Here is a 19,735-nt window from a genome sequence, read left to right as displayed (position 1 = left end):
ATGCCCTTGGCTGGAATCGAACCTGGATCCCTTCAGTCCACAGGCTGAGGTTCTATCCACTGAGCCAAACTGGCTAGGACCAGGATGTATAATTTTTTAACTGCCTCTACCCCATCCCACTATTATCTTGGTTAAAAACCAAAAACAACAACATTGGAAATATACATCAAATTTACTTAAGAAACCTATACCAACAAAAAAAATTGATCCCTAAGGGCAGATTTTAGGCAAACCTGAAGCAAACCTCCAAAACTTGTCATAAACTTGTCTGTTCACTCTTTGCATAAACATCTTCTTTGTATCTTTAGCTTGGACTTTGGAACTTAATTTCCAAAATTGAAAGTGTTGGGTATATCCAAGGTAGCCCACAAAGCCAATTCTATTTTGAAGGCATATACCACTTTGATTTAAGAATCAAGTCTGAATGCTCTTTCCATATGTTAAATACAATGTATCCTTGTCATATGTCGTGAGTTTTGGTCGACTGTAAAGAATATGGAGCTAAAGACTTTCAGTTATTTTCAGGTATATAACCTTTTAAAATTGCTATATACTGAGATGGAGAAGACGTAGGAAGGTATATACATAGCATTGGAGAGTAAATTGGAGAATATTAACATTTTTAATGCTATGTTATATGGAAAATAGACCTCCATCCCCTGAAAAAAAATATTAAGAAAATGTTTAGCAGGATGAACCAGTATCATTCATGAATTTTTGTAAGGCCTTCATAATTTAGTTCCATTCTTAGTCTGCACTACTTTTTCCAGAAATTAATTCTATGATTTGTTTTAGGCATTTTTTTCCTTGAAACTTCAAGGACTGTCCCCAAGATAGAGTAAATAAATTCTTATTGAAACTCCTCTAACTCACTTAAAAAAAAATTTAGAGTAAATTCAGGCATTCAAATTTAGGAGTGCAAAACTAAGTTTCCTAATTTTGAAAAGTGCCCTATTGCAGTTATTTTATGCTCCAGGAAAGAGAATTGTGTAAGAAGCAGAAGTGAGGACACCTTTGAACTCTCTTTGACACAGTGTATTCTGATTTTATCTGGCATCTCCTTTTATATACATGCAATGATTTTTCCTTAACTTAAATGGTGATTCACAGGTGCAAAGGGCAGCCTAAGGATATTGTATTCCTTTAGCAAAGAAAACAGCAAATGAGAATGTTTTGCTACAAGGAAAGCAGATCATATGAGAAAGCTTGGGGACAAGAGAAACAAGTTAGTGGAGAGTTTTAAAAAGGAAAGTAGGTCACTGAGACAAGCAGAAAAATATCTTTTTAAAAAATGAAGTAATTCTTAAAAGGTATACTCCAGCCAGCGATTCAAAAAAAAAAAAAAAAAAAAAAAGGAATAGCTCGACTCAAAATCGCAGAAAACTATTTATAGAGAGAACCATTACATGATTCAGGGTGAAGAAAAATGTCCTCTCTAGTAAGGGTGAAAAACTGATAAGGAACCTTGCCTAAAGAGTGAATCCACCTTAAGAGAACCCTTAGAAGGTCATTATGTAGAACTGGTGAGAAAAGCGAAAATATTGCCAGGAAGAAGTGAAAGTAGTTTTGAATAAACTCACTTGGAACAAAATAATGCCAAATTTGAAACAAATCTAAAAATGTCTTGATGCAGAAAATGGTCCTAAAATGGGCACGGGGGAAAGAATGTGAGGTTAACAACTTTGAGGCAATTGAACTTAGTGTGTCAGTGCTGATCATAATTACTATTCTTTATAGTCAAAGGGATATAAACAGAGCTCAACGGAAAATCGGTCTTGTTAGAAGAGCGTTTAGAACAAAAATACTTTATCAACCCTTCTCCCTCCAGCCTCTTGTTTCCCATATTCATATGAGATATTTTTAAAATTAGTAAGCCACTCTTATTCATATATATAAGACTCTCTTCCTCGGAGGAACATTTTCTAGCTGACTTAAGACAGGAAAGGATAGAGATATCTCTGGCCTGAACAGCTGGTAGAGCCGTAAAGGTAATAAGTCTCTGGCCAAGAGTAAAAAAAAAAAAAAAAAGAAGCTGCTTTACTCTTCTGAGCAGAGAAGCCAGCGGTTTCAGTCCCAAGACTTGGCGGGATAAGGTTGCTAGGTACCATAAGGTAGATCAAAAGTAACTCCAACTCAAACAGATAAGATGAATATGTGAAGGACTAAGAATAGACACAGAATATTGGGGCAAAGGAAACATATTTTCACAGAGGATAGAGGAATGTTGCATATAGGGGAAAGAAGGAGGGGGCATGTGGGCTTTGGTCTTAGCAGAGTGACTAATGAGGAAAGCATGGGAGTCCTAAGTTGGGGGAAGAGTCCAATTAGAAAGGTCATGAAGAGACAAAGAGCCACAGCCTTATAATGCCTCAAGACAGCGGTCACCCTGCTTAGGGGACCCCTCTGTTCCTCTGCACCAGGAGGGACAGAGTGTTAGGAATTTAGAATTATAGTTTTAGAGATAGTATCTGCTTACAATAGTTTTTTTCTGCTTGCAATAAAGTTTCTGTACTCATCACCTACCAACTAATTCGCTCCATGCCAAGTTACTGGGGTTGTAACCCTCTTATGTCCCCTGTGTCTCAGTGCAGAGATTTGATGTTTCACTTTCCTTCCCTCTTATCTATCAACATGGGGAGTAGGACATTCACAAAATCCCTCCAAGGTGTCTCAATTATCATTGCTACTACTGGAAAACCCAGTTTCCTCTCCTAGATAATTGCAAAAGCCTATTTCCGCATCCCCCTCCTTCTACCTTTTCGCTTCTGGTTTGCTCTCCTCAGCCAGTACTTCATATCACCACTTTAAAACACAAATTGGGATCATGCATTCCTCAGCTTGTGTCTCCTTTACACTTCCACGGAAAATATGAGATCGCTTTATGGCTTTCCATTGAACTGAAAATGCAAGGCAATGTCCTCGATAAACTGTACAAAGACCTACTGGTACAGGATCTGGCCTCTTTTTACATCCCCCAAACCCACCTGCGTTCCCTATCTACCGCACTTGAGCCGCACCGGTCTCCTTCTTGTCCTGCAAACACTCGTTAAGTTCCTTCTCATCTTTGTATATTGTCTATTCCTTGCAGTCATCTTATTGTCAGTTCCCTCCTATTTGAAATACTCCTGGTATAATCTTAAATGTCACCCCCTCAAGAGAACCTTCCCTAAGCACTGCGTGTAAACAACGAAGGCATTCATGTGCTGTTTTGGCCCTCGGCATAACATTGCCCAGGGCAGGTGCGCAGAAATGGGAAATAGGTGCTCTATTAGTTTTCTAGGGCTCCAGGAACAATTACAATACACTTGGCAGTTAAACACACACACACGAAAACACCCAGAAACCCATTCTCTCACAGTTCTGGGGTCTAGACGTCTGAAACTGCAGCATAGGCAGGACTGTGCTGCCTCCAAAGGTTCCAGGGGAGAGCCCTTCCTTGCCTCTACCAGACCTGGGACGCCATGAATTGTTTTGATGGACAGCATGATTCTAATCTCTCTGCACCCATTTTTCACGTGGCCTTTTTGGTGCCTCTGGGTGTCTTCCCTTCTCTAAGTGCCGGAGACCAATTCTAGCATGTCATCATTTCAAGCGTTTCATTAAAAGGTTGATGAGACTTGGGGACTCAACAGGGTTGAGTCACACATGTAGTCACCTGTTGAGAATGGCTGAAGGCATTTCCCCAAACCTGAACAGGAAACTGATTGTGGCTGCCAGACAGCTTAAAAGGCATCTTAATCTACATGTTTATTGCCTCCTACTGGCCAAACACCTGAACAGCTGTAGGCTAATTCCCCCATTCTGACAATGGACTCTGTACCTAACCCTGACCCTTTGAAGTGTATATCTCCACCTTGCCTCAGGACAAATTGTGTTAATAAAAAGCATGGGGTCCTGGGGATGAAGGGAGAGAACCTAAGACCTTGGACTTAAGATCTTGGTTCTTAGTTCCTTTAGCTAAGCTCCTCTGACCCCCAATGCCTTTCAAAATTATATCTTGTCTCCGGACTCTTTATTAGTCTCTGGATTCCTATGTCATCTACCCACAGCCTTCTCCAGATTCCTGAACCCTTCTTGATGCTGGGACACGAACCCTGGCATCTAAGGATAACGGTCATTGGATTTAGGGCCCCAAATAACACAGGATGATCTCCTCGTGAGATCCGCACATTAGTAATATCTGAAAATATACTAATTCCCCAAATCATGTCACATTCTGAGGGTGAAAATATCTGTTTTGAAGGGACACTAGTCAACCCTTGTACACACACAGATGCTTTTATATGGCCATTGAATGGCAAGTAATCTACTGTAAAATATGTAAGAAATAGCTGTTATTTCTAAGGAATGTGACTTTTGAAGTGACAGACATTCATGGAAGCAAAAGTAAAATCATGGTGCTAAAAGGATTAGTGTTCATGTAATAAATAGAAATTATTAAGCAATTGAAGATAAAATTGTAATTTTTAAAATAAAATTCTTGTATGCAGGAAATTCCACAGTTTTAGTCTGTTTTTCATCTCATTGTTGACAAGAAACCAAGAGTTAAACCAGAAATCTCGCCATGGCTCTGCCATTTTTTAACACAAAAAATGTGTTAAATTTTAATTTCCACATTTGCAAGGAGTATACTCATTCTTGTCTCATAGATTTTCCTAAGAATTAAAGTTGATAATGTCTGCAAAGCACTTAGTACAATGCCTGGAGTTTATGGATCACGCAACAGCTGCATTCAATATTGTCTCATTGTAATAGTAAATAAATTCAATTCTGTGACTTAATAAAATATTGCTTAATTTAAATACATGCTTCTCATTCTATTCAATATAACTAATTTACCTTTACTTATCTCCATTTTTTTCCAAATCATTTTTAAAACTACCATGATCAAATAGTTAATTTCTTTGGACAAATACAATATAAGGTAAATTATCACTTCCCAGTCATTACATTGATTTTTCTTTTCATTATTTCTTAATGTATTTAAATATAAATGTATTTTATATTTATTTTGCAGGCAACCTTCAGGCCACTTCTAGTGTATGTATATGTAACCACTTCCCACTTTCCCCAGATATAGTAATTTTACTAATCTGATTTCAGTCTACTCTTATAGGAAATATTTTTACAATCTGTATGTAGAAAATATCAAAATAATAGTTGCAAAGTACTTCTAACTTTATAAAATACTAGAGGCCCTGTGCACGAAATTTGTGCACTCAGGGTGCGGGGTGTCCCTCAACCTGGCCTGCGCTATCTCGCAGTCTGGGAGCCTTGGGGAGCAGACCTAAGCCTTCAGTTGGACATCCTTAGCTCTGCCGTGGAGGCAGGAGAGGCTCCTGCTACCGCCGCTGTGCTCACCAGTTGTGAGCCTAGCTTCTGGCTGAGCAGTGCTCCCCCTGTGGGAGCACACTGACCACCAGGGGGCAGCTCCTGTGTTGAGTGTCTGCCCCCTGGTGATCAGTGCACATCATAGTGACCAGTCATTCTGCCATTCGGTCAATTTGCATATTAGTTTATTCTATCGGATTTTTCACATGTGTTATCCATTTCATTTATTATCCACTGATTCACCCAACAAGCACTGCATTGGCTAGCATTCTTGGTACTAAGCTAGATGCTGGGAGAAAGAACTAAAAGCTATCCTCAAGTACTTACAAGCACACTAATGGAGTGTGGTCAGTGCTGCGATGGTATATGCGCTGTGACACAGTATTTTAAAGGTGCAGTAAATGGTTCAAAGTTGTTGTTTTTTAACGTACATAATAGGGTTACAGGGGAAAAGGGAAAAATTGGGAGAGGTAACAGCAGATGCAAAGGCATGGAGGCTTACTATGACTGAAGTCTTGATTTAAAGGAGAGGGGTGACACAAATTAAGAGCAGGGGGGAAAAAACACCCAAGAGTCAGATAGTAAAGGGCTGGAAAGTCCTGCCATGGATGTGGAATTTATTCTTTTTTTTTTTTAAATATATTTTATTGATTTTTTACAGAGAGAAAGGGAGAGAGATAGAGAGTTAGAAACATCGATGAGAGAGAAACATCGATCAGCTGCCTCCTGCACATCTCCTACTGGGGATATGCCCGCAACCCAGGTACATGCCCTTGACCGGAATCGAACCTGGGACCTTTCAGTCCGCAGGCCGACGCTCTATCCACTGAGCCAAACCGGTTTCGGCGAATTTATTCTTAAGATAATGGAAAGCCATTGAAGAATATTAGGTTAGGTATGATTTTTAACTAATTTTAGAAAGCAACAAATTAGGAGTTACAAATCCATTGGAAAGGAGTTATATAGGAGGTATGGGGAATAAGGGTTCCTAGTAATCCTTGAGAGAAGTGTGAAGGGTCTAATCTTTATCTTATAAGTGAGGTTGAAAAGAGTGGAATAGCTTTAAGTGACATTAAAAAAGTGACTTAGAAAAATAAATTTAAAAAGAGAATGAAAATTGGATGTCAGTTCTCAATTAATTTAGGTGACTTCAATTCATTTAAATAGTAATTGTTCACTCTTGAAATATAACTCTCCTTATATATGCCAATAGTTACTATCATGTTGTCTTTGGAGAAACAGCTTTATTGTAGGGTCTGGAATTTCCCAGGAGAGTCTGAAGTTAATTTTTTCCATTTAATTATTGTCTCTTGGTTTTTGATATGTTTTAGTTATCTAAAGCTGGACAAGAAATTATATCCAAAATTTAGTGGCTTAAAACAAAAATGGTGTTTTATCTCTCACCATTCTCTGGGCTGTCTGGGCTCTGCTGACTGGTTCTTCTCTTCTATGTGGTGTGGCCAGGGGTCACTCTGGTGTGGTCTGGTCTGCCTAACCTAGGACCCCAGCTGGGACTACAACATCCAAAATTGCTTTACACACATGTCCTGGACCTCTTCTCGGGTTGCTGAAAGGCTGTGATTGGTTGTGTCTTTCTTCAGCAAGGAGTTTGATTTATGACATGGTGGCCAAAGGCTCCAAGACTGAAATTGGAAACTATCAGGCTTCCCGAGAGCTAGGCCCAGAACTGGCACAGACTTCAGCTGCATTCTATTAGAAAAAGCGATTCAAACAGCCTGCCCGATTCAAGGAGGAAAAACAGACTTCACTTCTGGATGGGTGACATGAGGATGCAGGGATGGGAGGAATTATTTGGAAATGTTCTACTATACTGCATCATTGGTGCTAACCCATTTTGCAGATCATCTCTGAACAGATATTACTTTTTTCTAATTATTATCTTCTTTGAAGTAGGTAATGTAAATTTAAGGGTATATGGTAACTTATAAATGCTTACAGAACAGGTTATTCCTCAGACTGACAATTTAATATAGGCATAGAAGAAATTATTTTTTCATTGCATATGCCCATGAAATATTCTTGAGACATACAGCTTAGATATCTCTATGAATGCATTAAACATCTATCCTGTTCCTTGTACATTCTCCAGTTTCAACAGTGATGATAAAATTCTTTTGCTATAAGACATAAATTTTATAATAATCCCACATAGGGAGGAAAATCTCTTTATAATCTAATATTTTCTGATGAGAAACATTAAAAGGAGTGGTTTATATGTCCCTTTGGCACATGTGCCGGTCAATGTTAGAAATGGGTAAAGTAGATAAAACAAATGGTGGAGTTGAAGAGTCATTGATTTTGTGAGGGCAGTAAGAAACCCTCCACCTTACAACAAAAATTGTAATGTGCGGCTCCTAGGAACCTTTTATTTCTGGGGTAAGGTGATCATTTTATTTCAGAAGGACTAGAGAAGTCTATCATTCTTCCCTTTTCACTGACTCCTCATGGTCATTTAAACTGGACATCCTATATTCTAAATCAAAGAGTAGTAAACTAGTAACACTATTCAGGATATGATACTAATAAATATATATTGCAGTTGTGTAGAAAATTATCTATTTGAATGAGGCAAAGTCATATGGACTTTATTCTATATTGGTTAAGAGTCTTAAAATGAATGTAGTTTAATTTATAAACACACTGAGAAATTTATATGATACAGGTAAGCCTACAATTGAAGTAGACTGATATAAATAAACATAACCCTAAAATACATACACACACACACACACACACACACACCATGACCAGTACTACCTCCCCATTATCAAAAACAAAGCAAAAGCACAAGCAAATAAACAAAACTGTGTCTTTGGGCATTCTATGAATAATTTCTTTGGTTCAATTATGTCATGTATTTGGAATATTAAAACCTTTTTAACTGAATATGAGGACAATCTGGATGTAGCTCCTCACTGCTCCTCTTTCCAGAAACACCAACCCCTTTGATATCCAGGGTTGATTTTGTTATAATTGATAAACTATCTCTTTTCATCCTCACCCTTGCTTCCCAAAGCTGTGTGCTCTGGTAAAGAGAGGCATCTGATCACTTCTTATTTTATATAGGAAGCTGCACTAAATATCTCAGAGCAAGAGCCATGGGTTCACTTGGCCTCTGTTTGAGATAAGGGTCTACTACCTATTAAAGCTGTGTGACCTTGAGAAATAATGTAAACTCTCTGTGCTTCTACTTCCTCTTCCGCAAAATGAGAATAACAATAGTAGGTGCCTCAGTGTGTTGTGATTAAAATCTATGGGTGAACGTCATGCATGTTACACAATTTAGAAGAGCGCTGTGCACACATATCAATTAATAATTGCCTTTAATCTTTAAGCTTCCAGTGAATAGATATCAGTATTTGCTAAATGCATATTGTGGTCAGGACACATTAAAATTACCCTCACGCTTCCTCTTTTCTAATTTTCTGGTGAGAGAACCTGAGGCAAAAATCTTTCTCAGTTGTACTTATTTGGTGACTTTTGCCGTTTTCAGTGAGCAATCTTATCGTCATAATGCCCAAGCCCAACTCCGACCTTCTTTCTTAAGGATTTACTGTTTTCTTGGAGGCATTCACTCCTAGGAAATTTAGTTATCTTCCCTTTGCCAACGTAGGCCCTGCTTTGGGTTCTCAGATATTCTTTTCATAATGTATGTGTTCAATATCATTTCTCTTTTTTTTCATCATCCTTTGAAATACTCTTTAGAAAACTGTTCTTTGGTTAATATGAAAGCTTGTATCTTGACAGTACGTCTCAAATATATCTTCCTGCTAGCAGCCATCTGTCAGCAGGTTGGAGCTGGACTGTCACTAGCGTTAAACTGAAAGACACTTTCAGTGGCGCGAAAACCCATTCAACAACAATTTATCTCTCCCCTCCTTTTGTTCCCCTTTACTACGTCATCTGCAGAATTGAGTCCCCTAGAATGGCAATATCATCTTAGCTGCCACTCATACTCTCACTGCCTTCAAACAGTGCGTGGAAGAAAGCCTACAAGAGAATTCAGAATTCCTTGTGATTTGTTTGTTGATGTGCCAAGGGCTATAACTGCTCTTTGGAATCACAGAATGCCTGGTTTTCACCTTTACATGCCTTTCAATGTACTGTTCCTTCTAAAGTAAATAGTGACTCTAGGCCTAAAGAAAAATCCACAGAGGTGTGAAAGAAGATAATACACAGAACCATTATTATTAGCACTAGGTTAACATGTGTAAGGTAATAATAAGAAGGAAAAAAAAAAGGAAATCATATTATTGCTGCTTGCAGTGAAGAAAAGTAAATGTCAAAAGGAAGATAAGTTGGAAAATACAACCTGAATGCCTTTCAGTCACTTTATTGGTATAGAAATATTTTCTCTGCTCTTTCCAGCTCAGCACTTTCTTGCAAAGATTCTTTTAAAAATAGTATTGTTCATTAAATAAATAAGACAGGCAGCTCACGTCTGGAGGACTATAGGACACCTCTCTCTGGATTTTGTCAAGTGTGAGGAGAAGGGAGATGGAATTAACAGTACCCCCAAATATAATAATCTGGAATAATTTTATTGTTGATGGTATCTTTATTTTGTCATAAAGAAGAAGTGGTGGAAAAGCAAGTTAAATGTTAAGACACCACCAAATCTTGTATTTCTCCACTAGTACCCCAAAGCAGTAAATTCACTATAAACAGTAGAGAACATAATACCCGTTTGTATTCTTAACCATGGCAAAGCATAAGATCATTAAAGCAGTATTTATTGTCACCTCACATAAATTATTTTATAATTTCTATGCTTTGTGATGATTTTCTTGTGTATTCCTCACACTAATTTTATTATTTTAGTACTTGATTGGAGAGAAGGATTCTCCCATGCTCAATGAATGATAGTGCCTTGAACTATTCAATTCCCTTTGAATTATTTTTGCCAGAATGAATATGTCAGTTGATTATTGTGATATTGTTTAGACATAGGCTTTTAGAATGAAAAATTATGTTTGTTGAAAATAGATGCTGAGAGGATGTGTAACTAAAGTCTACAAAAACAGTAGTACAAACATTAAGGGAAAGAGGTAGACTTATAATGCTCTGATGTCCTGACTTTGTTCAGGAGGTGATTAGTATTAATGTATAATTTACCCTAATAAACATGGACACACATTTTACCCTTTAGGGTTACAACTAATATAGGGGTCAAGCTTCTTGGCATTGGTTTGGGCAATGGTCTACTGGACACCAACTGTAATTCCCAACTAAAAGCAATTAACACAATTAAATGGGTAAAGGACTTAGACATTTGTCAAAAAAAGACATACTAAATGGACAACATGTCTAAGAAAACATGCTGAACATCACTAAATATCAGGAAAATGCAACTTCAAACCACAATGAGATATTCTCACATCTGTTAGGATAGCCATCATTCAAAACATCCAAAAGAAATAAACAAACAAACAGAAAATAAGTATTGCTGCGTATGTGGAGATTTTGAAATCCTTGTGCACTGTTGTGAGAGTGGAAAAGGATGCAGCTGCTATGGAAAGCAATATGAAGGTTCCTCAATAAATTAAAAGCAGACTACCATATAACCCAGCAATCCCATGTATGCATAGTATTTATCCAAAGGAGTTGAAATCAGGATCTCAAAGAGATAAATGCACTTCCATGCCCATTGACATAGTATCCATGATAGCCAAGAAGTAGGGGACAATCTAAATATCCATTTAAGTGTGAATAAAGAAACAGAGGTATACATATGCAATAAAATTAGCTTAAAAAAAAGGAAATTCTGTCACATTCCACAACATGGTTGAATCTTGAGGTTATTATGCTAAGTGAAGTAAACCAGTCACAGAAAGGCAAACACTGCATTACTCTATGCCTATAAAGTATCTAAATTATTCAGATTCATAGAAGCAGAAAGCAGAATGGTGGTTGCCAGGGAATAGGATGATGGGAAGATTAGAAGTTATTGTTTAATGGGCATAGCATTTCATTCATGCAAGATGATAAAGTTCTAGAGATCTGCTGTACAATGTACATAGAGTTAACAATACTGTACCTTTCAAAATTGGTAAGAAGATAGACTTCATATTATGTGTTGTTTACCAAAATAAAAAAGAATATTCTGACTGTTAAGTTTTTTTACTTTATAAGTCTTTATCACATAAGCGCTATCTCTCTATAAGAAAAAGTGAACTCTTGATGAAGAACGAAAAAGAGCCATGTTAATATAATTGGGCACAAAATCCAGATTGTAATAAATAAACACAAGTGTGAGAAAGGTAAAAAGTAAATATAAATGTAAATGTTGGTCTATCATGGAACTTGGTTATCACAAAGTAGAATAAAATATATTTAAGCACATCCCTGAAAATACTGTACAAATACTATTTGCACAATTCTCTACTGTACAGGAAAAGTAATATATGGCAAAAAAGAGCAAATATTTAAAATATATGTTGTTAATAAAACTCTTGTTGACAACGTGAACCAATTCTTATACATTGTGATTTTTTTCAAGAATAAATCAACTGTTCAATTTTAGTGGACATTAACAGTTAAGGTGTGAAAAATACAACGTGAGGCACTCAGAAACTGTTAAAGACTAAATCTGTGGAAATTTGCCATGCCAATTTTTGAGACATGTTTTCCATAAACACATAGTGAATTATCTTGATTAGTTTGCTTTCATGGCAAAGTGTGCTTACCCTAATCATTCTGTAAATAATAGCGATCTGCATCTCCCTGCTTCCTCATATTGTAGCTTGTCAGTTCCATAGAGACACTCTAAGACAGGGGTGGGCAACCTTTTTGTGAGTGCGTGCCAAAACCAACAAAATCTCCTACTCAAAATCTTCTGCGTGCCCAACCTAATTTTTTGAGAACATGTTACACCTACTTGATATCTCTTAAGGTGTACGTATGTGAAGAACCTTGAAGAAACAATAAAATTCATTCGAGCGACAAAAACACAGTATATGATGATGAAAAATACATTTATTTTTTAATGTATACATGCACACTGATAGTCCGACAGAAAACTTTATGACTCCGTTTGATATTATCAGTGGGACTTTTGCTGCTGCATCACTGATGACAGAGATTTTACATCAGGTTTATATTTCGTGACCTTCAGAGATATGCACGAGCTACTACTTTCATCCATCAGGCTACTCCTATTACGAGACGTAACAAAATTCATCACTGAGAACAAAGATTCACAATTGTAAATGGAAGATTATAAGAGAGGGTTTCGCGTGCCAGTAAAAGTTACTGGTGTGCCATGTTTGGCACGCGTGCCAGGGGTTGCCCACCCCTGCTCTAAGGTAATGTCCTTTTAATCATGATATATGTGATGAATACATGAGCAAATGTGGAAGCAAGATCATCAGAGGTGATGGGTGGAAAAGGAGATAATGCTTCACACGAACTCTAAAGATCAATAGGTAGTTGTGGATTTATGAGAGCAATGAGTTACAAAGAATAAGCAATTGTTGTTTCATTCAGAAAAGGCAAACATGGATTACCAAACAATAAACAGAAACCAAAGTAATTGTGTCCAAAAAGAGAAATGAGCGTAGGTGGTGTATCCCTTAAAAAAATATGTTAAGGCTATGGAGAGGCAATTCATAAAATTCGAATTATGAATGAATGAGAAGCATATGATATTTGATTTCCATAGGAATCAGAGAAATGCAAGATAAAATACATAACATTTTTTGTCTTGCAAAATTTGCCTTGTGAAAAATCTGGTATTGCCAAAATTGGGGTTGCAGGTAGGAAACACTTCATAACCTGGTAATAGCAGTAAAATTTTTTATATTTATTGAGGATAGTTTGGCTCTTTCAGTTCCATTTCTGGAATTCCATCTGAAGACTATTTCACACAAGTATACAAGGATATACATTTAAAGTTCCTCTTTACAACTTTGTAACCACAAAGAATAAAGCCTTCAATAGGAGATTTATTATATAGATCATAGTACAGGCATACCTTATGCCATCTAGCTCTGTAGTCATTACAAAAGAATGTAGTAGAAGTACACATGGGGATCAGCAATATTTTACAAAAATAAATAGATTCAGAAAAATGTACATAGTATAACTTACTCCATATGTTAAATATATATACAATGCATAAAAATATGCCTATATAAGTGTGTGTCCAGAGGTGGCCTGGAATGATAAACACTAAGTTCATAACAATGACAAACCTTGTGAAGCATAAATAAATGAGGGAAGATTTTATTTTAGTTTTTTTTAAAAATATATATTTTCATTGATTTCAGAGAGGAAGGGAGGGGAAGAGAGAGACAGAAACATCAATGATGAGAGAGAATCATTGGTTGGCTGCCTCCTGCATGCTCCCTTCCCCGGGCATGTGCCCGTGATGGGAGTCGAACCCAGGACCCTTCAGTCTGCAGGCCGACACTCTAGCCACTGAGCCAAATCAACTCGGGCTTATTTTAGTTTTTAAAAAATCTAGTAACTTCTGATTATTTTGTGTTGGAAAAAGTGTACTATCTTATTATGAATAATGTGATGTTCATCAAACAAGCTTAGATATAAAAAATGAAATGAAGAATCCAGATAAAAAAGCTTGGAAAAAGGTATAATTTCTAGTTTGCCTGGAGAATAAAAAAAAGGAAAGTAATTGAAATGCATGAATCAACAGGCCCTTGAGGAATTAGTGGACAAAGCTGAGCATGTTATTTTAGGACATACGTCCTTTTTCTAAAACTGTCAGGGTTATGGGGCTTGAGAGCATATAAAACCACCCATAGATCAGTTTGCAGATGAAGGGATTCATGCCTGCGTTTAGTTATGAAGTTCAAATTGGAAGCTGTTCAGGCAGAAAACTAATAGAAACAGGTGATAGCTAATTAACCTAAGGCTTCACAGTAATTGCTCTGCAAGAAGCAATTTAAAAGGGACCTTTCCCTTTTTTTACTTTGAAAATAATAAAATGCCCTATTTGACATTTGGCGTTTGAGCAACAATACATGTATACACACAAATACTGGCTTTTTAAAAAAACTTCCACCTTATTCAGCTTTTTAGTAAGTTTTTTAAAGGGCAAAAGAATCGTAAGACCTGTGGTTCATGTCACAGTGAATATCCCAGGCTTAGAACTTTGCCCTATATGGAGATAACTGGAGTAGATTCCTGGAGTTACTATGGTAGGGAGCATAGGACTATATTGAGTCATCCAGTCCCCAGCCATAGGTCTCACCACTCGTCAGTATTGTCAGCTAGCAATGAAAAGGTGCTCTTGTGAACAGAGTGTGGGGATAACATACAGCATCCCAAATCAGCCTCTGTCTGTCACAATCTACAATCCGGCCTGCCATCTTTCATGCAAGGTTCTTCACACTTCTTTTGTTTTTGTTTCTTTTTTAAAATTAAACTTATTAAGGTGACATTGGTGAATAAGATTACATAGGTTTCAAGTGTATATTTCTATGATACATGACAGTTTATTGTGTTGTGTGACCACCATATGAAGTCAAATCTCCATCTGTCACCATATTTTTGGCCCAATCACCCTTTACGACCCCCACCCCTGTTCCCTATAGTAAGCACCATACTGTTATCTGTGTCTGAGATTTTGTTTGTTTTTTGTTCTTGTTTATTCACTGTTGCTTTCAGTTTTATATCCCACATATGATTAAAATCATATGATTCTTCACTTTTTCTGTCTGACTTATTTTGCTTAGCAGGATAGTCTCAAGATCCATCCATTTTGTTGCAAATGGTAGTATTTCATCTTTTCTTATGGTAGTATTGCATTGTATATATGTACCATATCAACCATCTACAGAAGGATTTTGGTTGTTTCCATGTCTTCACACTTTTAAAAGAGATCCGCCTATAAAACAAAAACTCATTTCTTCCCAGAGAGAGAAGCCCCAAGTTGCCTGCATTCTCAACAACTACTTCCAGACACAGATGCTTTGGGTAGTATGACATTCCACATTCGCCAAAGTAGCTAATTTCTTCTTCCCCGCGTTAGCTCAGTATCTCTGAATGACACTTTCATGGCACTTAAGCTTCATGTTTGACCCCAAAATGTGGAGATGATACCTGGGTAAAGAGTTCTCTAAGAGTCATACTCTCAATAATTTAGACCTCCGATAGAACTAGTATGAAATCTATAGGATGGCTGATGACAGTTGACCAAGATTGAATTTCTCAAAATATTTTTTCTCCAACATCAGGTTTCACTTGTTGCAATTAAATTAGGATTGTGTTCATTTTGGACCAACTACTCTGGTTTATGACAGAGCAATTGCATTGATTTTTTTTTTTTACTTTTTATTTTTTAGGTCTGAGTCTGCTAGAATCAGTGTGGGGCAGACTATCCTAAAACACATTAGTAGATGGTAGAGATATAGATACCCAAAAGAGTTATGCTTTACCGAGAAAAACTGGAGTTAATTTTTTAAGGTCCAAAGTGCATACTAAAATCATTATTTTTACTTTATTTTTCAGTAATAGTATTTTACATTTTATATTATTTTGTATTCATTTCAGATGTACATCATAGTGGCTAGACAATCATATACTCTACAATGTGATCCCCTGATATTTCAAGTACCGACCTGGCCCAAACACAGTTACTACTATATTCCCTGTGTTGTGCTTTATTTTCCTGGGACTATTTTGTAACTACCAATTTGTAGTTCTTAATACTTTCACCTTTTTCAGCAATGCAGTTATGGGAATCCAAAATTAGATTGGAAACTACCTCAGGGAAGATATCATGTTCTAGAACTGTGTTTGTCTGTTGAGTCATGCAATAGATGATGAGTCACATATGTGGAAGGTTTCATTTCATCTATTGGTATAAAATTATTAAACAATGTATATGACAAATGACAAATCTTCTAGAATTTTGCTAGTTATGTCTTACCTTTTTAAAAAATTTTGTAATTTACATAGCTCTAAAATTGTCATTTCCAAAATGATTGGAGCATTGGTCTTGGAAAAACAATAATAGATCTGGATTATTCTTGTTTTACATAGTGTTAATGTCCGTTTATTTGTCTTTTTGTTGCAGGATTTATTTATACATGTGGTGGCACTTTAAAAGGACTTAATGGCACTATAGAAAGCCCTGGTTTCCCATATGGATATCCAAATGGTGCAAACTGTACTTGGGTAATAATAGCAGAAGAAAGAAATAGAATACAAATTGTTTTTCAATCATTTGCTCTAGAAGAAGAATATGACTACTTATCCTTATATGATGGACATCCTCATCCCACGAACTTTCGGACAAGGTTAGTGTATTTTGAATGGAAGAATGGAGAGAAAATATTTTATGTGTAAAAGCAGTTTATCTTACAAAAGATGATTAATATTTGTGGTGCAAGTATAATGAAGTCATATACACCATGTATCATTCATTTGGAAATATATTATCCCATGAATAAATTAACTCAGAATCTCTGACTTCATGATACTGGTATATTAATATTATCTTGCAAAAAAGTTAATATTAATTAAATTGTGACCTACCTCTTTAGAGTGGCTAAAGGTATTATGTTTTTAAATATATTTATTTAAAGGCTTCATTCTTTATGGGTATAACTTTTGATAAAGTGAATGCATTCCAGGAAATGTGTCTTTCAGTGTATGTACCTAATTTTAATATATAACAATATGCAAAATGCTTAAAATAAATATTCATACAGTAGTAGAATACATGATTTGTAGATAATGTGTATGATTTACAAATATAAATATCTGAAAAATAGGCCCTTTTATGTCACCAACTGGGACATTCACATTTCTGTCCATACAAATGAAATTATTTATTTTTAAGCTAGATGATAAGACAGAGGTGAAATTAGCCGGCACCCTGTCTGTTATTTCAGTGGTTCTTCAGAATTTCTTTTTGGCAAATACAATATGTAAACATAAATATTTTTGCTGTCTTACCGAAAATTCCTTCTAAGCATAGATGAACTCTCATTCAACCAAGTTAAAAGTGCCAGATATTACATATTTCATTGAGTCCTAAAATTTTACCCCAGCGTGTACATATTTCTTTAACTGTAGTAAACCGTTTTTCAAATTTCCAAATTAAAATATTCTAAGCAGATAACTTATAAGAATTAGAGGCTTTTTACATACTTGGCTATGTTTCCAGTCAGAATGACAGTTAAAAATGCCCTCATTGTTGTTTCAAACCACATGTCTATGCAAAGACAAAGGTCACTGGAATGATTACAGGTGAGATTTTGTTTTTCCATTTTTGTGTGTGATACATTCATTCGAGTATTTCTAGTTTCTTCTTTCTTTTACACTGTGTAAGGCATTCAATATTCACCCTATTAAAAAATATACAGTGTGGCTGACTTACTTGACAGTGTTATTTCATCATTAAAAATCTGGATGCTGTTTGTTAATGAGAGAGCATCGAGTCAAGATAGTAAACAGACAGTGCAGTGTGTGTGTTTCTGCTTGCCCGTCGTACTGTGGACGTGTGAGTGTCTGCCTTCACCTGTACACAGTCAATCATATTACAGGCTGTAAGAGAATAAAGAAAACAATTCTCAAACTGTCAAGCCAGCTAAAATGGTGTATATACAAGTTTAAAAATAAAGACTTTTGCATATTTTTTATAGTAGCAATATATGCTCTATAAGTGGTGTAAAAAAAAAATAAAGCTCTTTTACGGCTATCTGGCAGTTTCTAACTATCAATTTAGATGGTTTGGTTTGTATAAGAATCTATTCTCTCTAGATCCCCTTGAAAATGAAAACACATTTTTATTTTACCCCTGCTGTCCCCTTAAAAACAATAATTGTGGCTCCTGGGAAGTTAAAAGACTTTGTCAGATGGGTCAAATCAATTTTTTTGTCCTCATCCTTTGCTTCTTAATCTGTAAATGAAGGAATAATAGCACTTAACAGATATTATGAGGATTACAATGTAATGAAAGCTCAATAACCTAACACAGCATTTACTGAGTCCCTTGTACTGAACACTGCTAAGTATTTTTTATTCATTATATGATTTAACTTTTTTCTTATTCAAACAATGTGAAAGATTTCTATTATTATCATCACTTTACAACTGGGAAAATGAGGCTTATGTTACTTGTCCATGTTTAATACTGTTGAAAGTTGAAAGAGGCAGAATTATCATTGCAACACAGATTTTTCTCAGTTCAGAGCTCATGCTCATTAAAAATATGTTTAATGCATACTATATAATTCATAACTCTATATAATAAAAGCCTAATATGCTAAGTGTCCGGTCGTCTGGTAAGCCATTTAACCAATCAAAGCTAATATACTAATGATATGCTAAGGACCCTCAACCACTCACTATGACATGCACTGATCCCAGGGGGCAGACAGCTGACCAGTCGACCAGTTGCTGTGATGTGCACTGACCACCAGGGAGCAGATGCTTCGACTGGTAGGTTAGCTTGCTGCTGGGGTCTGGCTAATTGGGACTGAGTGAGAGGGGCCACACACTCCCTGGAGCCCTCCCAAGGTCCCTCCCTGCTGACCAACCTCCCCTGTCCCTCCCTGGCCCTGATCATGCACCAGTGGGGGTCCCTTGGCCTGGCCTGCGCCCTCTTGTTATCTGTGCTGAGGAACCCCCCGCCCTCAGGGTGCATGAAATTCATGCACCCGGCCTCTAGTTAATCTATATGTATGTAATCACCAGGGTTTATCTATTCAAATATGAATTTAAGCCTATTTTTTAATAAAATATGGTAAGATAAATAATAAAAACAAATTTTAAAACATGCATAACAAAGATATAAAACACAAATGTAAGCCCCAAATATCATCCTGTCCATCCTAAGTTCATTGGTTAATCTGTTCCAGCTCCCCCCTCCCACCTCCACTGCTCTTTTCCTCTGAAATAAGTCAGTCTATTGCATGCTTCAATGACTCTGGATCTTTTTGTTCAACAGTTTATTTTGTTCATTAGATTCCACATGTGAGTGAGATCATGTGTTACTTGTCTTTCTCTGACTGGCTTATTTCGCTTAGCATAATGCTCTCCAGGTCCCTCCATGCTGTCTGAAAGGCTTAGAGATCCTTCTTTTTTACAGCTGCTTGGTATTACATTGTGTAAATGTACCATAGTTTTTTAATGGTTTTGAGATCCCTCCACATTTTTGCCTGTGTCAACAGTTTTTTACTTTTTATTTCCGAGTAACATTTCATTCCATGAATTGTTTATTCTCCTGTTAATGAACCTTTAAATTGTTTTCCTTAGGGGACTATAAATAAAGACACAATGACCATTCATGTACAGCTCCTCTCTTGGATGCATCATTTGTCTTGGACAATACTTAGAAGTAGAATTATTGGGTTATTGAGTATCTATATGTAACTTTATAGAGGAAAATAAACACACACAAAACTCCCAAACA

General features: G+C 36.5%; 1 protein-coding gene across 2 annotated transcripts in view; it reads left to right on the top strand.

The window, feature by feature from the left end:
• Positions 1 to 19,735, top strand: part of CSMD3 (CUB and Sushi multiple domains 3) — an 879,736-nt gene that overhangs the window by 77,123 nt on the left and 782,878 nt on the right. For both annotated transcript variants that reach the window (XM_081111575.1, XM_081111574.1), the window contains exon 2: positions 16,391 to 16,613. In XM_081111575.1, coding sequence (XP_080967701.1) covers positions 16,391 to 16,613 — 223 coding nt within the window. The remainder of the gene's footprint in view (positions 1 to 16,390; positions 16,614 to 19,735) is intronic.

The sequence above is a fragment of the Myotis nattereri genome (genome assembly GCF_964212035.1).
Source record: "Myotis nattereri genome assembly, chromosome: 17".
NCBI lineage: Eukaryota > Metazoa > Chordata > Mammalia > Chiroptera > Vespertilionidae > Myotis > Myotis nattereri.
Note: the sequence above shows the minus strand (reverse complement) of the source record. Positions and strands in the feature narration are given on the sequence as shown.